This window comes from Chiloscyllium plagiosum, unplaced genomic scaffold (assembly GCF_037043375.1).
Source record: "Chiloscyllium plagiosum isolate Xiang-an unplaced genomic scaffold, Cpla_swu_hap1 HiC_scaffold_16, whole genome shotgun sequence".
Lineage (NCBI taxonomy): Eukaryota > Metazoa > Chordata > Chondrichthyes > Orectolobiformes > Hemiscylliidae > Chiloscyllium > Chiloscyllium plagiosum.
The window spans coordinates 84,911,376-84,934,655 of NW_028270154.1; the positions used below are offsets into that span (position 1 = coordinate 84,911,376).

Genomic DNA, 23,280 nt, shown 5'->3' on the forward strand with positions numbered 1-23,280 from the left:
CTGCACATCTTTGGACTGTCAGAGGAAACCCACACAGACACAGGGAGAATGTGTAAACTCCACACAGACAGTCGCCTGAGGCTGGAATTGAACCCAGGTCCCTGGCGCTATGAGAAAGCAGTGCTAACCACTGAGCCACTGTTCCGCAATGTGTTTTAAGGGAGTTGAGTGTTAAGGGAGTAGGGAAGTCTACTGTAACTCTCCAAGGTGCTGGTGAGACCACATCTGGAGTATCAAGAACCGTTTTGGTCCCCTTATTTAAAGAAAAGAAATATCATTTCATTGGAGGTGGCTCAGTGAAGGTTAATGGGGTGATCCTCGGTATAGAGGGACTGTGTTATGGGCAAAGCAAAATCATATTTGGATTCTAGTCTCTGGGGTTTTGAGGAATATGAGGTGATCTCATTGAAACATACAGGAATTGTAAGGAGCTTGACAGGGAAAACACTGAGATGATATTACCCCTCATGGGGAGAGTCTCAGACCAGAATAATGGGGGCCCCAGCGTAAGACTGAAATGAGGAAGAAATCCTTCTCTCAGAAGAATAAGTGTCTTTGGAACACCTTTTCACAGAAAGCTGTTATGGCAGAGTCCTTGTGTGCATTCAATGCTGAGATAAATAGATTCTTGATCAGCAGAGGATTCAAGGATTATGGTGGAAAAGGCAGGAAAGTGGACAGGAGAAATGGTGAATTAGTCATGATTCTGTTGAATGGCAGAGTTGGCCCCAGGAGCCCAAAACCATCATCCTGTACTTTCTTCTTATGGAGACTCCACAGACCCAATTTCCCTCCCAAACCTGATGTACTGGGGAAGATCTGGGGCAAGACTTTGAGTACTGGATCAGAACTGAATGGCAAGGCCAAGTGGGGAACACAATCTGATGACTTTCACAGGGAGAGGATGGACAGGAGACTGTCCAGGAGTCTGGGGCTTACGTAAGCGAGATAGGGGCAGTGCCTCCATCCACAGGCATCATAGAATCCCTGAATCCCTACAGCGTGGAAACAGGCCATTGGCCCAACAAGTCCATATCAATCCTCCGAAGAGTAACCCACCCAGACCCATTCCCCTACCCCTATTACTCTGCATTAACCCCTGACTAATGTACATAACTTACACATTCCTGAACATGGCCAATCCATCTAATCTGCATACCTTTGGACTGTGGAAGGAAATTGGAGCAAACCTAGATGGGGAGATTGGGCAAACTCCACACAGACAGACGCCCGAGGATGGAATCGAACCCTGGTCGCGTGAGACAACAGTGCTAACCACTGAGCCACTGTGCCACCTCAAATCCTCCTGACAACTTTTAAATGACTAAAAGAAAAACTCAAGCAACCATTCAGGATGGGGGAGGGGGAGGGGGGGGGGGGGGGGGGGGAGGTGGTGGGGGAATGAATCCCACTATCTACCAACTTTTGGATAGCTGGTTTAGTCACTAATGCATTGGAGAAGAGAAGGCCTATCTGACAATGGGCCTTACTTTCTTTCTTGTTTCCCTCTATCGGTTATCTACAACCGTTAAGAAAACGGCTAAGGTAAAATGGTGCTGGCAAGGCCACATACCAGATAAGACTGTGGGCTTTTGTCTTAATAATGTCTTCTGGGTGAGAATTACACTGTCCTCTTGAACAGACCAGTATAACAAGTTTCAAATCTTTGAAACAGCTCTTTAAGAAAGCAGTCTATGTCTGTGCCAACCAGCATCAATTACCTTTATATGCTTTGTACTTCTTTTGTGCCTCTTGCGACGAAGCAGCCGTTCTCTGTCCTAGGGAAAGGGAGTTTCACAAAGCTGAAATTGGGTACATGACAGAGAAGCCCACTGACATAAGTGCGTCATTTCATAAAAATAGATAAATCAATGGTTTCATCACATGGGAGCTCCTCCCAGTGTGAACAACCCTTTCATCGCTCTGTGGGTTTTACACATGATACAATGGCACCATCGATGCAGAAAGAAAGCGATTTACAAAGCCCACACGCACATTCCTGGCCTTTTCAAATACTGGCACGAGGCATGAGCAAAGCTACCTGTCTGCCTTCCGTCTCTGTTTGCAGCCGCAACTGCTCAGAACGCTGGCTAATTCTGCACAGACTCGGATAGAGGTGCGGCATCCCAATTCATTTTCACAGAATTTTTGTTTTAAAAAGACATCAAAACTATACATGCCTTCGGTAATCTTCCTAATCGCTCCAGAATACAGATTCCGAGGTGATAGAATGGTCACATTTGCTCTCAGAATAACACGCAGCACTTTTAGACTTGGTAGAGGCCACACTACACTGCAGCATGTACTGTGTCCCTCACCTTCAAGCTGTCTATGCAGTACTTGACTTGAAATAGAAAAGCTATTTTTACCACGCAAAATATCATCTTAAAAATAACGTCGGTGGCTAGAATCGGTGATTTTTCTTCTACTGTTCAATTTTCTTTTGAAAAATAACAATGACCTTATATGAACCCAGTTCTTGCTATTTCTATCTTAATAGCCATGGATCTCTCTAAACTGCAGAATTATCACCTATTCTCATATCTTGATCTCTTGAGCCTAAATGCCTGTTTCCGAAGATCAGAATCATTTGCATACTGAAAATGTGTACCAAGGCTGTTTGCGGTACTGTTCGTGACTTGCCATAAGTTCGGAGATGCAGGAAGCGCTGGAATTTACTCTAGGGCTGGTATGTGTGTGTGTGTGTCTGTTTGTGAGGGGAGTGGGGGGATGGGGAGAAGCAATCAGAAATTTTAGCATTTGCAAAAGTCATAATGTGAAGACAAAATGTTAACACCCCCAAACCATCTTGCTTGCCAAAGTTCCTGATGCCCAGCATGGCTGGGAGACAAATGGTGCAGAAAAATACTGCAAGGCCTCAGCCCATCACTTCCATCCTAGCATTCAACAACAGCCAATTTCAGTAGAGTCTTGATGGGTGCAGGCATAGTGGTGGAAATCTCAAAGCTTTTAATATTGGAAAAAGCATGCCTTTTCCAATCAGATAAGACAAATGTGCACTTTTTTTTATATATAGAATCCCAACAGTGTGGAAACAGGCCCTTCAGCCCAACAAGTCCACACCGACCCTCTGAAGAGTAACCCACCCAGACCCATTCCCCTCCCTATTATCCTATATTTAACCTGACTAATGCACCTAACCTACATATCAATGGGCAATTTAGCAAGGCCAAATCATCTAACCTGCACAACTTTGGACTGTGGGAGGAAACTGGAGCACCGGAGGAATCCCATGCAGACACGGGGAGAATGTGCAATCTCCACACAGACAGTCGCCTAAGGCTGGAATTGAACCCGGGTCCCTAACACAGCGAGGCAGCAGTGCAAACCACTGAGCCACCGTGCCACTCACTACTTTAAAATAACAGCTTAACGCATCAATTAAAATAGTAGGTCAAAAAATGGAACACATTAAGCATTCACAAAATATTCTTCAAGCATTGTTTTTAGAATTAAATAATAACATTACTACCCCCCCCCCCCCCCCCCCCAACCGATTAAAACTTCTCAGGGGACAGCTCTGTATTCATGTTTACACAAGTAGCTGGAATGAAAATACTCTTCAAAAACATTCTCTGCGCCATTGAAAATATTTATTGTAAAGAATAAGAGAGTGTCCTTTGATTAGATTATTTTTCAGTATCAACGTAGTATGCAGCTTTTTTTAAATGTACATATATCACTCAGATGGTTTTGAAGAGTGGGAAGATGTAGATTTGTCACACGCTTAACCTGAACTGTGCCAAGATGGAGGGGGCGGTTGGATGAGAGACAAAGTCTTTTCTTGAGGAGCCAATGGAAATTTGCAGCACTACTGAATCGCAATTGTGTAGCGCCAGCCAGTTGGTGATAAGTAGGCACTGCAGCATGCGGGCTGCGTCGCTGCTATGGTGCTAAATAATGTTAGGAGAAAATCTAAGAGCGTCTATCCTTCACCTGTGGCTAAACGCCTCTCAGGAGTGAAGAAATGAGAGAGAGAGTACAACAATTCAACATGACACATGCAGGTGCCAATGAGATTCAGAGGACTCACCCTGGTCAAATCATCAATGATATTCTGCTGCTCAAGAACCTGAAGCTTTAAAAATTCCACTTCTTGCTCTTCATGGGCTTGGTCAAGATCATTTAAGGAACGTAATTTCTTCAGTGGAGCGTGACAACTGATTTTCTCTTTCTACAGAGAGAAGGGTTTTCATTTAAAAGAAGGGAAATCCAAACAATCTCGCAAATAAAAAAAATAGCATGTGATTCTTTGGGAAGGAAGTTTTTTTAGTTGCTTATCATCAATAGCAATGCCGTATTGCTGGTCTGTAAGGAGAAAGGGAGGACTGCAGATGCTGGAGAATCAGAGTCAAAAGGTGTGGTGCTGGAAAAGCACAGCAGGTCAGATAGCAGCCAACGTTAGTAAACACAATGGAACTGTAGAAGATAGTACATAATCGTAACTACGTGGACTCAGGCTGCAGTCTACTTGAAGAGTTATGATCTAATGCACTGTGTTCCAATAACTATACATCACCGTCCAAGTTTGTTCGTTTTATCTTATTTTAAATGGTAAATGCCCACCACTCTGACTCGCAATATTTCTCAGCCACTGACCATCTCACCTCAACTTGCAGTTGTCAATATTTAATGAGCACACCAGGTATTTGCAGTCCCATTTCCCTTCTTTCCCTCAAAAAGAAGCTGCTCTCTGTTGGAAATCTTGCTCCAATTCGCCTACCCATACAGCGTCATGCCCGCCTGTCCCTGCTTCCATGCTGCTCCTGAGGAGGCTCATCACTCTAGCACTGTGCCACAAAATTAGTGGCCTTTTCTGGAGCCATTTGAAAATAGTGAGCAGGACACACAGGTAGGACTTCCATCCCCAGTCTCCCCGAACCATGTTCGCAATTTCTCTCCTCACAACATGCTCCTAATGACCTGGAAAGGATTTTCACTCACCCCTTTAGTCAAGGTTAGGCCACCTTTACTCCCTCCCGAAAATGCCAGCCATTTCCTCCTCTCCCACAACCACCATCATGGCAGTGTCCAGACCCGACAGTCAGGCTACCAGGCTCCTGGCAGAGTCACATCAGTAGAGAGGATGATGATCAAACACATCCCCCAAACTCCCCATGCACCCTCAGTGCGGGTCCACCCTCAGTCTCTCAAGCAGCCAGACCTTTCTTTCACAGAATCCCTACAATACAGAAAGATGCCATTTGGCCCTTTTGAGTCTGCACTAATGTTCTGAAGAATATTTCACCCAGCTCATGTAATTCTGTATTTCCCATGGCTAACCCATCTAGCCTGCACACACTGGGCACTTTCCCACAGCCAATCCACCCCAACCTGGGCATCTTTGGACTCTGTGTGGCGCGGGGTAGGGGTGGTCCAGAGTACCCTGAACACCACAGGCAATTTAGTATGGCCAATCTACCTGAAACTACACATCTTTGGACTGTGGGAGGAAATCCACACATACACTGGGAGAATGTGCAAACTCCACGCAGGCAGTCATCCGAGGCTGGAATCGAACCTGAGTCCCTGGCGCTGTGGGGCAGCAGTGCTGACCACTGAGCCATTGTGCTGTTTTCCTGGAGAGACCGGGCAGAGTAGGACTGTGCCTCCTTCTAGGTGATTAGATTCCCTACAGTGTGGAAACAGTCCTTTGGACCAACCAGTCCACACCTACCCGCCAAAGAGTAACCCACCCAGACCTACTTCCCTCTAACTAATGCACCTATCCCTATGGGCACTTTGGAATGGCCAATTCACCTGACTTGCACATTTTTGGACTGTGGCAGGAAACTGGAGCACCCAGAGGAAATCCACGCAGACAGTCGCCCGAGGCTGGAATCGAACCTGGGACCCGGGTGCTGTGAGGCAGCAGTGCTAACCACTGAGCCACCGTGCCGCCCAAAGGTGGGCAAGGAAAGTGTGGGTCTCTTCTTCCACAGATTTTCCTCTCTTCAAACCTAAACTTGTTGCAAAGAATTTCCATTCATCAGTTATGCCTCTGCTGGCTGTGTGATTTTTATCAGCATTTTCTCCCAACATGAATGGCTGGGCATTCCCACAGTGGAACTGAAAGGGGGGGGGGGGGCAGAGTTATCAAACTGGTTTGGTGTTCATTTCTGTAGCAGAGACTTATTTTCTAACTCCTCTCATCATAAGCCAGACCAAGACCAATCTGGACTGGTGGCCATTTGAAAAGTTGGAGTTATATCTTTTGAATAACTTGAATGTGAAAGTAATGTGAATAACCTCCAACCAGTCCATGCTGACCATAATCCCAAACTAAACTAGTCCCACCTGCCTCCTCCTGGCCCATATCCCTCCAAAACTTTCTCATTCATGTACTTATCCAAATATCTGTTAAAAGATGTAATTGTACCCACTCCACTATTTCCTCAGGAAGTTAATTCCACACGCAAATCACCATATGTGTAAAATATTCGCCCCTCATATCTTATTAAAATCGCTCTTCTCTCACCTCAAAAATGTGCCGCCTCGTATTGAAATCCCCCAGCCTAGGGGGAAGACAACTCCCATTAACTCTATCTACAGTCCTCACTATTTTATCAACTTCTATAAGGTCACCTCTCAACACTCCAGTGAAAAAAGTCCCAGCCTTTCTTTATAACTCAATCCTTCCAGTCCCAGCAACATCCTGGTAAATCTCTTCTAAACCTCTCCAGCTTAATAATATCCTTCCTATAAGGGAGCGATCAGAACGTGAAGGAGATGGAGAAATAAACATGCACCAGACTTTGAAATTACCATTTCTGTATTTTCCTTTGAAAGTACTTTGAGTTTCTCCTCCGCACGTTGTAAAGATTGAGTTAAGTCATCGTTTCTCTTGGACAGGCACTTGTTCTTCTCCAGTAGAGGTTTATATTGTTTCTCGGCTTCACGGATTCGCTTCAACTGAGAAACACAAGTTCAAAATTAATTTTCTTTGACCTTTTGTTTCCTTCCCAACCTGTCACACTACTGTTTGGTGTCCTCAGGCATTACCACCAGTTCCCACCAGTCAATGGCTCCCTTGGGCCCATTCAGTCAATAACAACGTTGTAAGGATTGTTCAAATTCAGGCAATAAACTACAATCTAATTTAAAATCTATTCTTCTGCATGAAATGTTAAGAATGTCAGTGGAAGCAATTTAATAATCTTTAGGCTCGGACATGAAACTGAACTGAACTTTGTGCTTAAGTCGGGTACTGTTTAGAAGGCCCATTACATGTCAAAACTTTGGTATGTGTTTAATTTCCTGTGGGGAAAATGCCAAACATCATTATGGAGGAACCATAGAATTATTTGCCTCAATTTCACTTTTGTTAAAAGCATTTTACAGTGCACCTCAATCTTGAGGTTCTCCCTCTCCCTCTCACTCCTCCATCAGCCATTCCTCCCTCTAATCTCAGGCTTCCTATTGGCCACCTAACCAGGGGAGCTTGCTACCATCTTTAATTGGAGAGTGAACAAAAACCCTGGCTGTTAATTGGTCAGCTGATCAAATGTTACCTCATGTTGTGGTGATGTCAGCTCAGGACCCCCAAATTAGTGTCACATTGAGGCCCTGGCCCCTGACAGTCTTAACCAAAATGATACATTCAATGATGTTCATACTCTTTTATATAAATGAGTAATTCCTTGAGCAAGGAATGCTTCTGATTTTCCTCTACTCTTGCAGCATTTGGAGAAATGCTATAATACATCAAATGGCAGACGTTATATAAAATGACAGAAATGTTACAACATAAGAGGAGACCATTTGACCCATCACAATTGCACTGACTCATTAAGTGACAATCATTCCCTAGTGCCAGTCTCCTGCTTTATCCCATATTGTTGGCATCCAACTAAATGTAAAGAATCAACATTTTCTTAAATGTTTAATAACAGAATCAGCAGTTGTAACTGGTGTCACAAAGCTGGTCTCTTTTTTCTAAAAGCTGTTTCTTTTCTCAAGGATACTGTGTCCTTGATTTTTTTTTCCCCAGAGGGGTCATAAAACCCTCCCGGCTCCAAGGTGACTAGTTTGTACAGAGATGAAAAGGATTTTGAGAGGCCTTTTGTTTATATGTAAACAGATTAGACTTCAGGCCATTGTGGTCATGTTTTAGAAGTGACCTGTATAACGAAAGGGGAGTAGTCAGCTCTCTAGCTGAGCAGTTCAATCCAGAACTAGTTAGGAGCTCAGCTGTGTGGATACAGGTTCTCTCTCTCTCTCTCTCTCTGTCTCGCCCTCCCCTTCTGTCCTTCTAACTTCAACTCATAAGCATTTGTTCCAGTTTTACTGTTAAAGGGGGTTTGCTTATTGAGACTGTTGTGTATATTCGGAACAGCATAATTAAGTCTAGTTTGGATAGACTGAGTTCTGTAGGGGTTCTTTATTCTGCTCTTTGTACTTCATTGTGTAATCTTGTGAATACATTTTTGTCTGTTTTCAAACCTGGTAGTCAACCTCACTCCGGGTAATGTTCACTGTACAGTTACTGAAACAAATTGCAAAGTTATGGTCTGGGTTGCAAACTGAAGAATGTTTTGAGTGGTCTGTCCCAGTCAATAACACAGGCAACGCAACAGGCCCGATGAAAGGCATACTCCTGGGTTTGCGTTTCAAAACAGACAGGTTCAGAGATTTTCATCATCTTCCCATTATTTTTATCCAAACAAACATTTACTGCCCTCCAATTGAACCTACCCACATCACATTTCCAGGCACTGCTTTCCATATTGGGAACCCTCGCAGAGAGAAAAAAAAAAGTTTACTTCTCATTTCATTCTTGCTTTTGTAAATCACTGTTTATCTATGCCGTCATGTTCCTGTTCCTTATACCAGCGGGAACAGTTTGTCTCCACTTATTCGATCAAGCCCATTCATGGTTTTGATTTCGGGAGTTGGGAGTTTGGTCACTGGATAACTCTCTGCTAGTTGAAGTCAGATGTGTCACACCTTCTCAAGGGATAGAGCAATAAATGCTGCCCCTGCCAGCCATACACACATCCCATGGGCAAACAGGGAACAAAAGTCTATTCTGAGCTTTCATAAGTTTGTGGCCACGTGATCACTTCCCAATTAAAGATGGTGGCAGGTTCACCAGGTTAGGTAGCCAATAGGAAGCCTGAGATTAGAGGGTAGAACTATCAATATGTGAGAGGGAGGGGGCACCTCAAGACTGAAGTGCACTCTGAAGAACTTTTAACAAAGGTGAAATTTCGACTGGTGGGCATGGGAAAGGGGAGGGAGAAAGAAGGGGGGAAAGGGGAGGGAGAAAGAAGGGAGGAAGGGGGAAAGGAGGAGGGGAGGAAAGGGGAAAGGAAGAGGGGAGGAAAGGGGAAAAGGAAGAGGGGAGGAAAGGGGAAAGGAAGAGTGGAGAGAGGGGGAAAAGAAAGGGGGGAGGGAGGGGGTAAAAGGAAGAGGGGAGGGGGAAGGAAGGGTAGAGGGAGGGGGAAAAAGGAGAGGGGAGGGTGGGGGAAAAGGGAGAAGGGAGGGAGGGGAAAAGAAAGAGGGGAAGGGGGGAAAGGAAAGGTGGAGGGAGGGGAAAAGGAAGCGGGGAGGGAGGAAAGGAAGGAAGAAGGAATGGAGGGGGGAAAGGAAGGAGGAGAGAAGGGGAAAAGAAGAGTTAAGGGAGGGGTGAATGGAAGAAAGGAGGGAGGAGGAAGGAAGGGGAAGGAAAAGAGGAAAGGAGTAAAGAAAGGGGGGAAAGTGGGGCAAGGGACAAAGAAGAGGTGCAAGGGAAAAAAGGAATGGGACTGGGGATAGGGGAGAAGGAAGAAAGGGGAGAAGGAGGAAGAGAGGAGGGGAACAGTAAGAGGAGGGGGAGGGGTGAAAGGAAGAGGGATGAAAGAGGTGGAACAGGAAGAGGGAGAAAAAGAAAGGGGAGAAGGAAGAGGGGAAGGAAGAGGGGGAAAGGAAGAGGTGGGAAAGGAAAGGTGGGGAAGGGGGAAAGGAAAGGTGGGGAAGGGGGAAAGGAAAGGGGGAAGGAAGAGAGGAGAAAAGGAGAGGGGAGGGAGGGGAGAAAGAAGGGGAAGAAAGGAAGAGAGGGTAAAGAAGAGGGAAAGGGTAAAGAAAGGGGATAAAGAGGGAGGAGAGGGGAGAGGGAGGAGAGGGGAGAGGGAGGAGAGGGGAAAGGGAGGATGGGGAAGAGGGATGGGCATTTATGACCCATCCGCCATTGCCCCGGAGGGCAGTAAAGAGTTAATATTGTATGGGTCTGGAGTCATATGTGAGTCAGACTGGTAAGGATGGCAGATTTCCTTCCCTAAAGGACATTAGTCTCAGCTAATGATAACCATAAAAACATTGTTGCTTGTTACAGAAAGACCACATGGTTCTCTAATCCCTTTTATTGGAAGGAAAACTATAAACCCTACTTGGTCTGGTCTATAAGTGACTACATACACACAGCAATATGGTGGTCTCCTGCCAGAAGCAGATCAAGCAGAGCTAAACATTGGGTGTGAACCTGGTAAAGCTGTAAATTAGGAGTATTTGAATGCCAATCTATGGAAGCAGGAAGTGAGAGACAGGACTAATACCACAAGTAATGGATTAGATCCAAATTCTGAAGTCTTGCCATATCCAGTCATAAATGGAGATAGAGAATTACACAACTCACTTGAGGAGGAGGCTCCACAAATATCCCCAACCTCAATGTAGGGGAAGCCCAGCACATCAATGCAAAAGACAAGGTTGACGCATTTGCAGCAATCCTCAGCCACAAGTGCTGACTGGATAATCCATCTTGACCTTCTCCAGTGGTCCCTAGTGTTACAAACACTAGTCTTTAGCCAATTTGATTCACTCCAAGTGATAACAAAAATGGCTGGAAGTACTGGTTATGGATCCTGTCAACATTCCAGCCACAGTACGGAGACTTCTGCTGCAGAACCCAGTGTGGTCACAACTTGGGAATCGACCCAATAATATGGAAAATGGCCCTGGTATGTTCTGCACACAAGAAGCAGGACAAAGTCATTCTGACCAATTACAGTCCCGTTAGACTTCTGTTGATGAGCAATAAAGTGATGAAAGGGGTGTTGAACACTGCTATCAAGCAGCATCTGCTCAACAATAACCTGCTCACTGATACTCTGTTTGCAATCTGCCAGGGACACTCCGCTCCTGACTTCAATATAGCCTTGGTTCAAACACAGACAAAAGAGGTGAATTCCAGAGGTGAGGTGGGAGTGACAGCCCTTGACATCAAGGCTGCATTTGACTGAGTGTGGTATCAAGGAGCCCGAGCAAAACTGGAATCAATGGGACTTGGAGAAAAACTCTTATTTGGAGGCATTCTGAGCTCAAAGTGCAACACAAGGTTTAGTCTGGTTCAGGCCACATATTGATAACATGAGAAATCTCTTATCCTTTAAGTATCTGTATCATGCAAAATAGAAAGATCGTGAGAGACTGACTGTTTTGACTGAGTTAGTTATTCACTAGCAGATTGGTAACGATGGCATTATTGCCTGAGTTAGAAACAATGATATTAAAAGCCTTGCTCCCAATTGCCATTACATAATTGAGGATGACAGTTCAGTGCGTCGTGAAAGGCAGGAACTAGGAATCGTCCATGCAGCCTCTTGTGTCTCCTCTGCCATTCTACACAATCATGGATTTGTCTTTTTACTCATTTGTGGGATGTGGGAGTCGCTGTCTGGGCCCAGCATTTATTACCTGTCCCTTGTTGCCCCTTGGGAAGGTGGTGGTGAGCTGTCGTCTTGAACCACAGCAGTCCACTTGCTAGATGTTGACTCAAAACGGCATTAGAGTTTGTCATGATTGAGTGACTTGCCAGGCCGTTTCAGAGGGCAGATGAGAGACACCCTCATTGCTGTGGGGCTGGAGTCACATGGAGGCCAGACCGGATGAGGGTGGCACATTTCCTTCCCTGTAGGGCCATAGTCCACATTACCCCCAAACCCCACAATGTGTTTAAAATTTAGATGTCTATCAATCACCACAATGACAGAGCCACCTCAGCCCTGTGGGGTAGGATATACCAAAGATACAGGAGAAGTCTGTTGTCAGTTGTGCTGACACATAATGTTACAAGTCTGTCACTCAAAACTAGGATGGGATGCTTCTCATGAGCTTGTTCAAACCCAGGGACTCTGGGGCGCTGGAGGAGGGTGAGGTGTGATTTCTGACCCATGATCGTAAATATGCAAAGAGATTTCCAACTTCAATCACTTACGAGTTCATTCCTTTCATCTACCAGCAGCGTGTTCCTATCCTCTAGTTTCCGAATTGTTGAGTTCAGGTCTGCAATCTTGCGTTGATTTCTCCGCAGGTCCTGCGTACAAGGATATTACAGAATAATAACAAAACAGTGCAATGCAGCTGAGCAGTAGAGTCAGAGTCATAGAGATGTACAGCACGGAAACAGACCCTTTGGTCCAATGCGCCATGCCAACCAGATATCCTAAATTAATCTAGCCCCATTTGCCAGCAGTTGGCCCAATATCCCTCTAAACTCTTTCTAATCATTTACCATCCAGATGCCTTTTTAATGTTGTAATGAAGTAGCCTCCACTACTTCCTCTGGCAGCTCATTCCATACACGCACCACCCGCTGCATGAAAAAGTTGCACCTTCGGTCCCTTTTAAATCTTTTCCCTTTCACCTTCAACTTACACCCTCTAGTTATGGACTCCCCTACACTGGGGAAAAGACTATGGCTATTCACTCTATCCATGCCCCTCGTGATTGTATAAATCTCTATAAGGTCACCTCTCAGCCACTGACGCTCCAGGGAAAACAGCCCCAGCCTATTCAGCCTCTCCGTATAGCTCAAACCCTCCAACCCCGGCAACATCCTTGTAAATCTTTTCTGAACCCTTTCAAAATTAATGACATCTTTCCCACAGCAGGGAGACCAGAATGCTCAGGGAGTGCTTATACTGACAAGCTTCTGCTCATTATGGCTGTTGACTGTTCAAGAATCAAGCAAGCAGCTAAATGCAGAAAACAAATTGAAAACTCCAATAAGAAATTCAAGCAAAATGTTTATTGCTCCATTTTATCCACAATTGTTACAGTTAGGCAAATAGTGCACTTAATTTCAAATTGATACTTTCTAATCTGTACAAACTCAGACTTTGCATCAATCTGAGGGGAAAGGACACATTTCATTTGCCTTATTTTTAAAGGGGGACATCATCGGGAGATTATATTGCAGAGTTGATCGTGCAGTACAAACAATGAACTTTGGTTTAGAAAGTAATTGCTTTATCTGGATACAACTTTTCTGAATGTAAACGTGAGGGACCTATTAGAAAATAAATCAGTGCGAAGCCAGAGTTTGTTAATATTGCATCAGAGACTAACACTGCACCTTCAAATAATGCTTTCTACACTAAATCTTGCACTTGCTCACTTTAGCCAAAAAATAATATTTGAAAATGCATGTTTTAAAAGCAAAATGGATCAAAAACTACGAATTTTGCATATTTGATGCACATTCAATTCCAACAGAAGAATGAACCTGCAAGGAAATTGTACCTTCCAGAGCACCAGGTCATCCCAAAGGCCAATATTACTAATAGGTCACTCTCAAAATACCACACTTGGACCAGCCACCCACAGCAGATTACTCTGATTCTGTCATTCCTATCTTTTACACACATAAATCCAACAGGAACCACTGTCCAGCAAACAGCAAAGGAAGAAATTATCTGATAATGCATTGTTGAGAGGACCTTGTAGGTCAGGACCTTGTAGGTGAGGTTGAATTCCCTTAATCTATAGCTCAGGGATAACAATACTATAACCTAAATATACTGACACTCAGCTTAATGGAAATCCCCATATAATAGATCTTTCTCAGATCACATGGTATTCCATGTTCCATAAACCTCAAGAATCAGGGGTCACACTCTGGAAGGACCATTTAGGATGGAGATAAGGAGACATTTCTTCACCCACAAGAGTGGTGAGCCTGTGGACTTCATTACCACAAGAAGTAGCTGATACCAAAACATTTTATGTATTCAAGGGGCAGCTAGATATAACCCTTTACACGAATGAGATCAAAGGTTATGGGGAGACAGCAGGATGAGGCCATTGAGTTGGATAATTGGCCATATTCGTGATGAATGGCAGAGCAGGCTCGAAGGGCCGAATGGCCTCCTCCTGCTCCAATCTTCTATGTTTCTGTGTAAGAGTTAAGCTCTCCCCATTCCACAGTGTAACAGCATAATCTAGATTGGCATTTCAGCGAAGTGGAGAGAGTGCTGTATTGATGGGAGTGGTGCTGTTTCACTAAGATGCAGGCAGTAAATTGCTGGAAATTAAAGATGGCCTTCTACTGATCACAGAAGAGGGCAATCTTGCAGTATCCTGGCTAACCCCTCCCAAATATATCTAAAAGTCGATTAATTTATTGTTCAGTTCATGTTTCCTTCTGAGTTGATGATGGGTGTTGCATAACTGAATGCACTTCCATTATTTTGTGATGCATATAATATAGAGGTGACATTATATAAATACAAGCTTTCCTTTCCTAAGCAGTAATGGTATTTCTCAAAAGCATCGAATGTTTGCATTGCTTACCGGACTGCCTGGGCGATCGGTGCCTGGGACCTCGCGTTTCGGGCTGCTCACACCCATGTTACATTCTGCTTCCTTCACCAGGAACAACTGCTCATCGAGTGCCTCTTTCTGGAGTTGAAGCTTCTGTGTGTAACCTGTTTGCACCTCTAACTCTTTTTCCAGGGAGAAGATAGTTCGATCTTTAGCTTTAATCTCATCCATCTTGAAACACAAAGAGGTAGCAAATACCATGAGTCAGTGCAGTCTCCGTCTGGGCACGGCCTTAGAGTAAAGGGAAGACCTTTTAGAACGGAGGTAAGGAGAAACTTCTTCAGCCAGAGAGTGGTGTATCTATGGAATTCATTGCCACAGAAGGCTGTAGAGGCCAGATCTTTGTGTATATTTAAAGACAGGTTCTTGAGTATCAAGGGTAATGGGGATAAAGCAAGAGAATGGGGTTGAGAAACTTATCAACCATGATTGAATGGTGGAGCAGACTCGATGGGCTGAATGGCCTAATTTCTGCTCCTGTGTATGGACCTTGTCTCTAGCATCAGTCTTAATTTTGCACTGTAAGTAATTTCAGCAAGAAAATACAACACAACCACTCTAGAATCTAATCACAAACAAGCTGCCCATGCTGTCCAGTTTATGTCAGTAAAGACAATATTCAAAGCTTGTGCTATTAAAATTTTTCTTAGTGGGATACACAAATCTATTCCCAATGTCATTGTGCAGTTTTGTTTCTCAGTACTGGCGTGAGAATCCATTGATACATTTATATTTTTAATACATCTGTGCATTTGCGAGGGACAATGTTTTGCCGAACACTCAATCATTTGTCCACAGGTATTAGGGTTTAGACTGGGTGGATGCCATAAAGTTGAATCATTACCTCATATAGGTCAGGGATAGGTCTTTCATTATTGTCTGGCCACAGTCTGATTCATATTTGAGACATATCTGGGTGGTGATGATCTCCAGGGAAGTGATGTAAAACCTGCTGCGTGTTTTTTCCCTTTATTCATTCACAGGATGAAAGCGTCACTGGCAAAGCCAGCATTTATTGCCCATTCCTAATTGCCCAGAGGGTAGTTAAGAGTCAACCACATTGCTGTGGGTCTGGAGTCACATGCAGGCCAGACTGGGTGAGAATGACAGATTCCTTCCCGAAAGAACATCAGTGACCCATATGGGTTCTTCCAACAATCAGCAATGGTCGTCATTAGACATTTGACTCCAGATTCTTCTTGAATTGCACCATCTGCTCTGGTGGGATTTGAACCCTGATCCCCGAGATATTGCCTGGGTCTCTGGATTAGCAGTCAAAAAGTGTGGCGCTGGAAAAACACAGCCGGTCAGGCAGCATCTGAGGAACAGGAGAATCGATGTTTCAAGCATAAGCTCTTCATCAGGAATTCCCGGCTGTGCTTTTTCAGCACCACACCTTTTGACTCTGATCTCCAGCATCTGCAGTCCTCACTTTCTCTGGATTAACAGTCCAGAGATAATAACTCTGCCCGTGTATACAGTATTCATTCCAATAAACATGTCAACACAATGGTGGTAAAATAAGGGTTATCAATTTTGGACTTCCATCATCGGACTTTGATACTTAGGGACTTTAGTGGAATGGAAAGAATACGTTGACTTAAAAATGGGCACAGTGATCACCTGTGCATAGGTTGAATCAAGTTCACAAATCCATCAATAAGCATGAAACAGTAACTAAGAGCATCTTATCAAAAGAGACTAAAACTTGTCAAGTGGATCTCTAGCTCTTGTTTCATTTATCTTTATGGAAAATACGTGTTAGAGATTAAAAAAAAGCACATTGGCTGTGATCAACTTGTCAGAAAATAAAGAACTCAGACACTATAATGCACAAATCAGCTATATTGTAGGGAGCTATTGTTTCTGACAGAGCAGGGAGATTGACTTCCAACTGGTATTGGGGAAGGCTGCTACGCCGTCTCAGCCTCCTGAAGAATGAAGAACCTGGTAATTACAAATTGGACAGAAAATACCTGACGTAGCCAAGCAAACATGGTCTCAGGTTAAAATATGAAGACACCCTGAGGTCTTAAATATCCATGTTCTTGTATCATCCATGTTGCACTGGACATTCTTCCATTTTTAAACTTTGTACCTGTGTTTGTGTTTGTGCCATGTCCTTTTTTTGGTGGGGACAGGAGGTAACAGAATTACTCAGTCTTTCACTCATGAAAAACTTGTGATTTGCTTCTTGGAGTTTCTGGCGAAGTAATTAACTTTTTTTTAAATTGAAGTGAGGTAGGCCAGTATAATAAAAAAAAACATCGCTGTGTTAATTTGAGGAGGTTGGAAAAAAAGGGAAGTTAATTCACACCCTCCTTGCCTGGCCATAATGATATGGTCACAAGTCACACAGATGTCAGGTTATAGTCCAACAGGCTTATTTGAAAGTATAAGCTTTCGGAGCACTGCTCCTTCATCAGGTGAAGGGACGGCGCTCCGAAAGCTTGTGATTTCAAATAAACGTGTTGGACTATAACCTGGTCTTGGCTGACCTCTGACCTTCTCCACCCAAGTCCAACACAGGCACCTCTACATCATAATGATACAGACTGAGGCAGAGTTGTAATAGTGAAATGTATCATTTGCATAAATGGTTAGATGTATCAAGCAACAGTTGAACATGAAGACTACTTCAAAATACACCATGAAGGCAAAGACTTTCCAAGAGCAACCCCTAAGGAAATGTGAAGGCTGTGAATTGCCTCTGACGTGTATTTCTTACGGAAAATATCTTTTATTCTGTAAACCCGTTCCTATACTTAAATAGAAATTGGACAGCAGTAAATTCAGCTGGGTCTTGAAAATAGTTCTTTCATTTGAATTGAGGCTGGTAAAATGAAAAGCTCAAATTTTTCTATACTGATTTCGAATTAGAATGAAATTGAGGAACACCAAATAGGTGTAAAGTTGTGACAAAAAGTTTCTCAATTGGCAATCAAAAATCCATATAGCTGACTGGTGCCAGAAATGGAAATGCCACGCTGGTTCAGCAGTGGTTGTGTATCTTTTCAGCTTAATAGACTGCATTTGCTGCTGACAATGTGATCTCCTCTACAATGAGTAGAGCACATGCAGACTGAGTAACAGTGAAACACCTCCATTCAATCTATAATCATGAGCATAAGCTTCCAATCGCCTGTCACTATGGAAGTCTCAATTATGAAAGAAATTGGCAAAATCATTTTTTCAAAAATTAGGAGTTCCAACACTTGTATAAAATAAGAGTGGTTCAGTGTGGAGGATTTAATAACAGGGAAATAATAAACTTAAATCAATATTGTTCTTCATGATGGTGGACGCTAAACATATCTGACAATCAAGGTGCTAATGGGAGGAAAGATCTTGTAACAGCCTCCATCATGAGGGATAAAGTATTTGACAAACCAGCGGGAATAGTGAGGACCTGTATCCAAGGTTTTTATAAGGAAATGGTAACAGAGGTTGCAGAGGTGATGGTTGAAATTTTCCAGAACCTACTGGATTTGAGGATGGTTACATTGGAGTGGATAGTCATTAAAATGTCCCTGTTCCAGAAAAACGGAGGGAGATAGAAAGCAAGAAAATAGAACATAAAGCACAGTACAGGCCAACCTGTGAAACCAATCTGAAGCCCATCTAACCTCCACTATTCCATTATCATCCATATGTTTATCCAATGACCATTTAAATGCCCTTCATGTTGGTGAGTCTACTACTGTTGCAGACAGGGCATTCCATGCCCTGATTACTCTTGATCTGTTAGCCTAACATATCTCACTGGAGAAAATGCTAGAATCCATTCTTAAGAAAGAAATGGCAAGACAATTTGAAAAGCTTAAGACAATCAAACAGAGTCAACATGTGAAAGTATCATAGCATCCCAACAGTGCAGAAGCAGGCCATTTGACCAATTGAGTCTGCACTGACCCTTTGAAGAGCATCCCACCGCCATAACCCCATATCCACAATAACCACCCTACTCATCCAGGGACACTACAGGGTGATTTAGCATGGCCAATCCACCTAAGCTCCAAATGTTCGGACTGTGGCAGAAAACTGGAGCACCTAGAGGAAACCCACACAGGCATGGGGAGAATGCGCAAACTCTACACAGTCACCTGAGGGTGGAATCGAACTTGCGTCCCTGGCACTATAAGGCAGCAGTGCTAACCACTGAGCCACCATGCCGAAAATCATGTTTGATGAATTTGAGAGTTCTTTAAGAATATAACAAACAGAATTGATAAAGGGAAACTGGTAAGGTATTAGGATTTGTAGATTTTCAGTAGGGTGGCCACCTAAACATTCTTGCACAAGATGGGAGCTCATGATTTGAGGATAGTGTATTAGTATGGATTGGGGATCAGCAGATAGAATTTAATGTAGGAATGCGTGAAGTCATCCACTTTGGTAAGAATAATCAAAAGGCAGACAGTTATTGGAATGGAACGAGACATCAAAAAAGTGCAGCGGAAAAGGATTTAGCTGTTCTTGTGCATAAGAGGTGAAAATTAATCATGCAAGTGCAGTGAGTAATTAAGAGAAGAAATTTAATTTTAGCTTTTATTGTTAGGGGATTGGAGATTAAAAATAGCGAAGTCCTGATACAATTTTGCAGGCTGTTGGTGAGGTCATACCTGGAGTACTATGTACAATTATGGACCCCAGATTTTAAAGAAGGATATACTGGCATTAGAGGCAATTCAAAAGAGATTCAATTGCTGATTCATTGTTTAATTTGAATGGGTTGGCAAACAGCTAAAACGTTTGGTCCTTTATTCATTAGAATTTAGAATAATGAAGAGTGATCTTAATAAAAAATACAAGATTCTGAGAGGGCATGATTGGGTAGATATTCAGATGGAGAAAGTGAGGTCTGCAGATGCTGGAGATCAGAGCTGAAAATGTGTTGCTGGAAAAGCGCAGCAGGTCAGGCAGCATCCAGGGAACAGGAGAATCGACATTTCGGGCATAAGCCCTTCTTCAGGAATATTCAGATAATACTACCGCTACAAGGGGAATCTCAAACAGGGGACACAGTTCAGAATAAGGAACACTTTTTCAAAACTGTGATATGAATGAATTGCTTTTCCCTGAAGTTTGTAAATGCTTGGAATTTTCTATCCCAAACTGTCACTGAGGTTAGATCACTGAGTTAATTTATATAGGAGATAGCTTGATATTATAAACATCAAAGATGTTAGGCTGAGCAGGCACAAAAGAAGAGTTGAGGCCGAGAGGTAAATTAGCCATGATCTTGTTGAATGGCAAAACAGGATTAAGGGACTGAATGGGCTCTACTGCTCCAATGTTCTTATATCATGTCAATTCTCCCCTTTGCACCCACTCTGACCTTATCTTGCTCCAGCGCTCAAATGAGACTGTTTTCCCTAGAGCATCAGAGGCTGAGGGATGAGCTTATAAAATCATGAGGGGCACGGATAGGATAAATAGACAAAGTCTTTTCCCTGGGGTGAGAGAGTCCAGAACTAGAGCACATAGGTTTAAGGCAAGAGGGGCAAGTTGTAAAAGGGACCTAAAGGGGCAACTTTTTCACACAGAGGGTGGTGCGTGTATGAAGTGAGCTGCCAGAGGAAGTGGTGGAGGCTGGTACAACTACAGCATTTAAAAGACATCTGGATGGGCATATGAATAGGAAGGGTTTAGAGGGATCTGGGCCAAGTGTTGGCTAATGGGACCAGATTAGGGTGTGATATCTGGTCGGCATGGACAAGTTGAACCGAAGTTGAACCTGTTTCTTTGCTGTACATTTCTATGACTCTATGACATGCTTAAGGAGGAATAAATCACCTTCACATGGAGTACTTTACAATTGGATTTATATCAGGTTCAATAACTTTACACTGTAACCTCTGCCACTATTTTGATTCATGTTTCACTACTGGTTTAATTTTTCATCCCCCCTCCTCACCATTCCTGTCCTTCTTTACTGTTGGACAGCTATTCACAATCCTGTCATTACACCTCCCCCTGACAGGTATTGTCTGTCAACTTCACTCATTCCCAATCCCCTAGGCTTTGCACTATGAGTCTGTCTGTTGGCTATTATTTTATGCCCTCTATCCTCTTTCAAAGGGATACTGACCAGACAACATTTTACTTAGTTCCACTCCCCAAAGATGTCACCTGACCTCCTGAGTTTCTCCAGGACGTTTTATGACCAATTGCCTGCAGTAACAGTATTTTGCTTTTCTAATATTCAGGGCAAAATATTATTCTTAGAAAAATGCAAGGAAGGTTCTAGACTTCTGTACTTAATTCTATAACTAAACTAGCACCCTTAAAGCTCCTTCTGGATTGTGTCTCAGCGGTTAGCCTTGTTGCCTCACAGTGCCAGGAACTTGGATTCGATTCCAGCCTCAGGCGACTAACTGTGTGGAGTTTACACATTCTCCCAGTGTCTGCGTGGGTTTCCTCCCACAATCCAAAGATGTGCAGGTTAGGGTGAATTGGCTATGCTAAATTGCTCATAGTGTCCAGCAATGTGTAGGCTAGATGGGTTAGCCTCGGGAAATGCAGGGTGAAAGGGGTAGAATATGGGGGTTGGTCTGAGTGTGACACTCTTCAGAGATTTGGTGTGGACTCGATGGGCCGAATGGCCTACTTCCACACTGTAGGGATTTTATGATTTCTATGAAAAGAATTGTAACATTTTATACAATACATTTAATACCTCTCACCTTTTGAAAAGGTCTAAACCTCATCTCTGTACTGAATGCAGTCTATAAATATTTTTTTCCAGTTTTGTCCCTTTTCCACTGATGCCCTCTAGTCCTCGATTCCCCAACCCTGGGAAAAAGACTGAGTGCATTCACCCTATCCATGCCTCTCATGATCTTATACACTTCCACAAGATCCCCCTTCAGTCTCCTCAGACATTTAATGTCACACATTATGGCTATCATCCATACTTAGAAACTCCGACTGGATTCATTTCAAATGCACCATTCCTTTGTAGTAAAGAACTTTGACTTGGTTTATAAGGTAGGCATTATAGGGATAAAATTATGCTGATGTAGTGCTCTTTATGCATGGTTATTACTGAACAGAAGAGATTTAGCAGGGTGTTGCAGGGTATGGAAATTTTGAGTTCTAAAGAAAGACTGGATAGGCTGGAACATTTCTCACTGGAGCATAAGAGGTTGAGAGATGACCTTATAGAAGTTTATAAGATAAGGAGGGATATAGCTAGTGTTAATGGTAGTTGCCTTTCCCTCGGATGGGGGAGTTCAAGACTCAGGGGCACATTTTTAAGATGAGAGGAGAGAGATTTTAAAAAGACATGAAGAGCAATTTTGTTTTACAACAGAGGGTGGTTCGCATGTGGAATGAACTTCCTGAGAAAGTGATGGATGCGAGTACAGTTACAACGTTCAAAAGACATTTGGATAAGTATATGAATAGGAAAGGATTAGAGGCATATGGGCCAAGAGCAGGCTGGTGGGACAAGTTTGGGATTATGTTTGGCATGCACCGGTTGGACTGAAGGGTCTGTTTCTGTGCTGTCTGACTCTACAGCGTGTTGCAAAAGTTAACAAATAAAATAAGTGTGCACAGAAGAATTGTATGTGTTTACTATGCACTCCAATGTGGGCATCACTAATCAGTATTCCTGACCTCGTAAACCAAGGTCACTCCTGGGCAAGTTGCCAATCTTTAAGGAAAACAAAAGGCATAAATAAACTCTCTCCTGTGTCTGGTCCCTGGACCATTGTGAAACACTGGAGAGTAACTGAAAGTATAAACATGCAGCAGTGTCATCCATCATTTTCCAGAGAGGTCAAAAGCAACATAAGATCAATAATGCAAAAGAAAAGTGAGGTTAGCTATAACATATTCAAGCAAGTCACCTTTTTTTCTGTATATATTACCACATGCATAAACAGCTTTTTAAAAAGTGCCTGCTTGATTTTTCCAATGCAATTAAAATACACGCAGCCTTTATGTTACTTTCTTTCAGTTAATTCATGATGGAGATGTATCACTTGGTGTCTCTCGACATTTTTTTGTTGGAAAAATATGTCACCAACATTCTCGGGGATATAAAGTAGCTCACCCCTTTTTTTCTTCGTTTGCCAATCCATCATCAGCGACAGTGATCAGAAGAAACCCTCCACAAATCGAGTTGAATGATTTTAGCTTTGGGAAAGTGCAGAGCCCAATTGACGACACCAAAAGGAGGGCAGTAATTGCAAAATGCTCCCACGTGGATCACAGGGCAGCAAGGGGAAAAGGTAGAGGCATGTCCTTTCTATGTTTTGATCAACGTAACTGTTAATCTGATTCCTTTCATCATTTGTGGTGGTAAAGCTATGTCAGAGAGGCTGTTAAATGCATTAATTAGTTGAGACTGAAAATTCGCCAGACAACCATTTTCACACGCCTTCACCAATATAATAAAAAGTTGATTCAACAATTTTATAACTGTATGAGACAGTCAATATTTGAGAAAGAAATTTGGTTCTCTTATTGCATGGTATGGAATAGTGCCCAACTGTGTCATAAAATGAACGAAATGGACAGTTCAAGGCTATTCATAAGGGCAGTGCCTGTATGTATTTTTCATAGAAGACGTAATGCCATGGTTATCATAAAATGCTCTGTAAGAGCTTACGTAGAGTTGTACATAGAGCTGTACAGAAACAAACCCTTCAGTCCAACCCGTCCATGTTT

At 43.1% G+C, this 23,280-nt stretch overlaps 1 protein-coding gene across 4 annotated transcripts in view; it reads right to left on the reverse strand.

The window, feature by feature from the left end:
- The window catches only part of jakmip2 (janus kinase and microtubule interacting protein 2), a 277,735-nt gene that overhangs the window by 98,309 nt on the left and 156,146 nt on the right, over nt 1-23,280 (reverse strand). For all 4 annotated transcript variants that reach the window (XM_087995064.1, XM_043704011.2, XM_087995065.1 and 1 more), the window contains 5 exons: nt 14,572-14,772; nt 12,215-12,313; nt 6,787-6,933; nt 4,055-4,195; nt 1,722-1,778 (listed from right to left, as the gene is read on the reverse strand). In XM_087995064.1, coding sequence (XP_087851190.1) covers nt 1,722-1,778; nt 4,055-4,195; nt 6,787-6,933; nt 12,215-12,313; nt 14,572-14,772 — 645 coding nt within the window. The remainder of the gene's footprint in view (nt 1-1,721; nt 1,779-4,054; nt 4,196-6,786; nt 6,934-12,214; nt 12,314-14,571; nt 14,773-23,280) is intronic.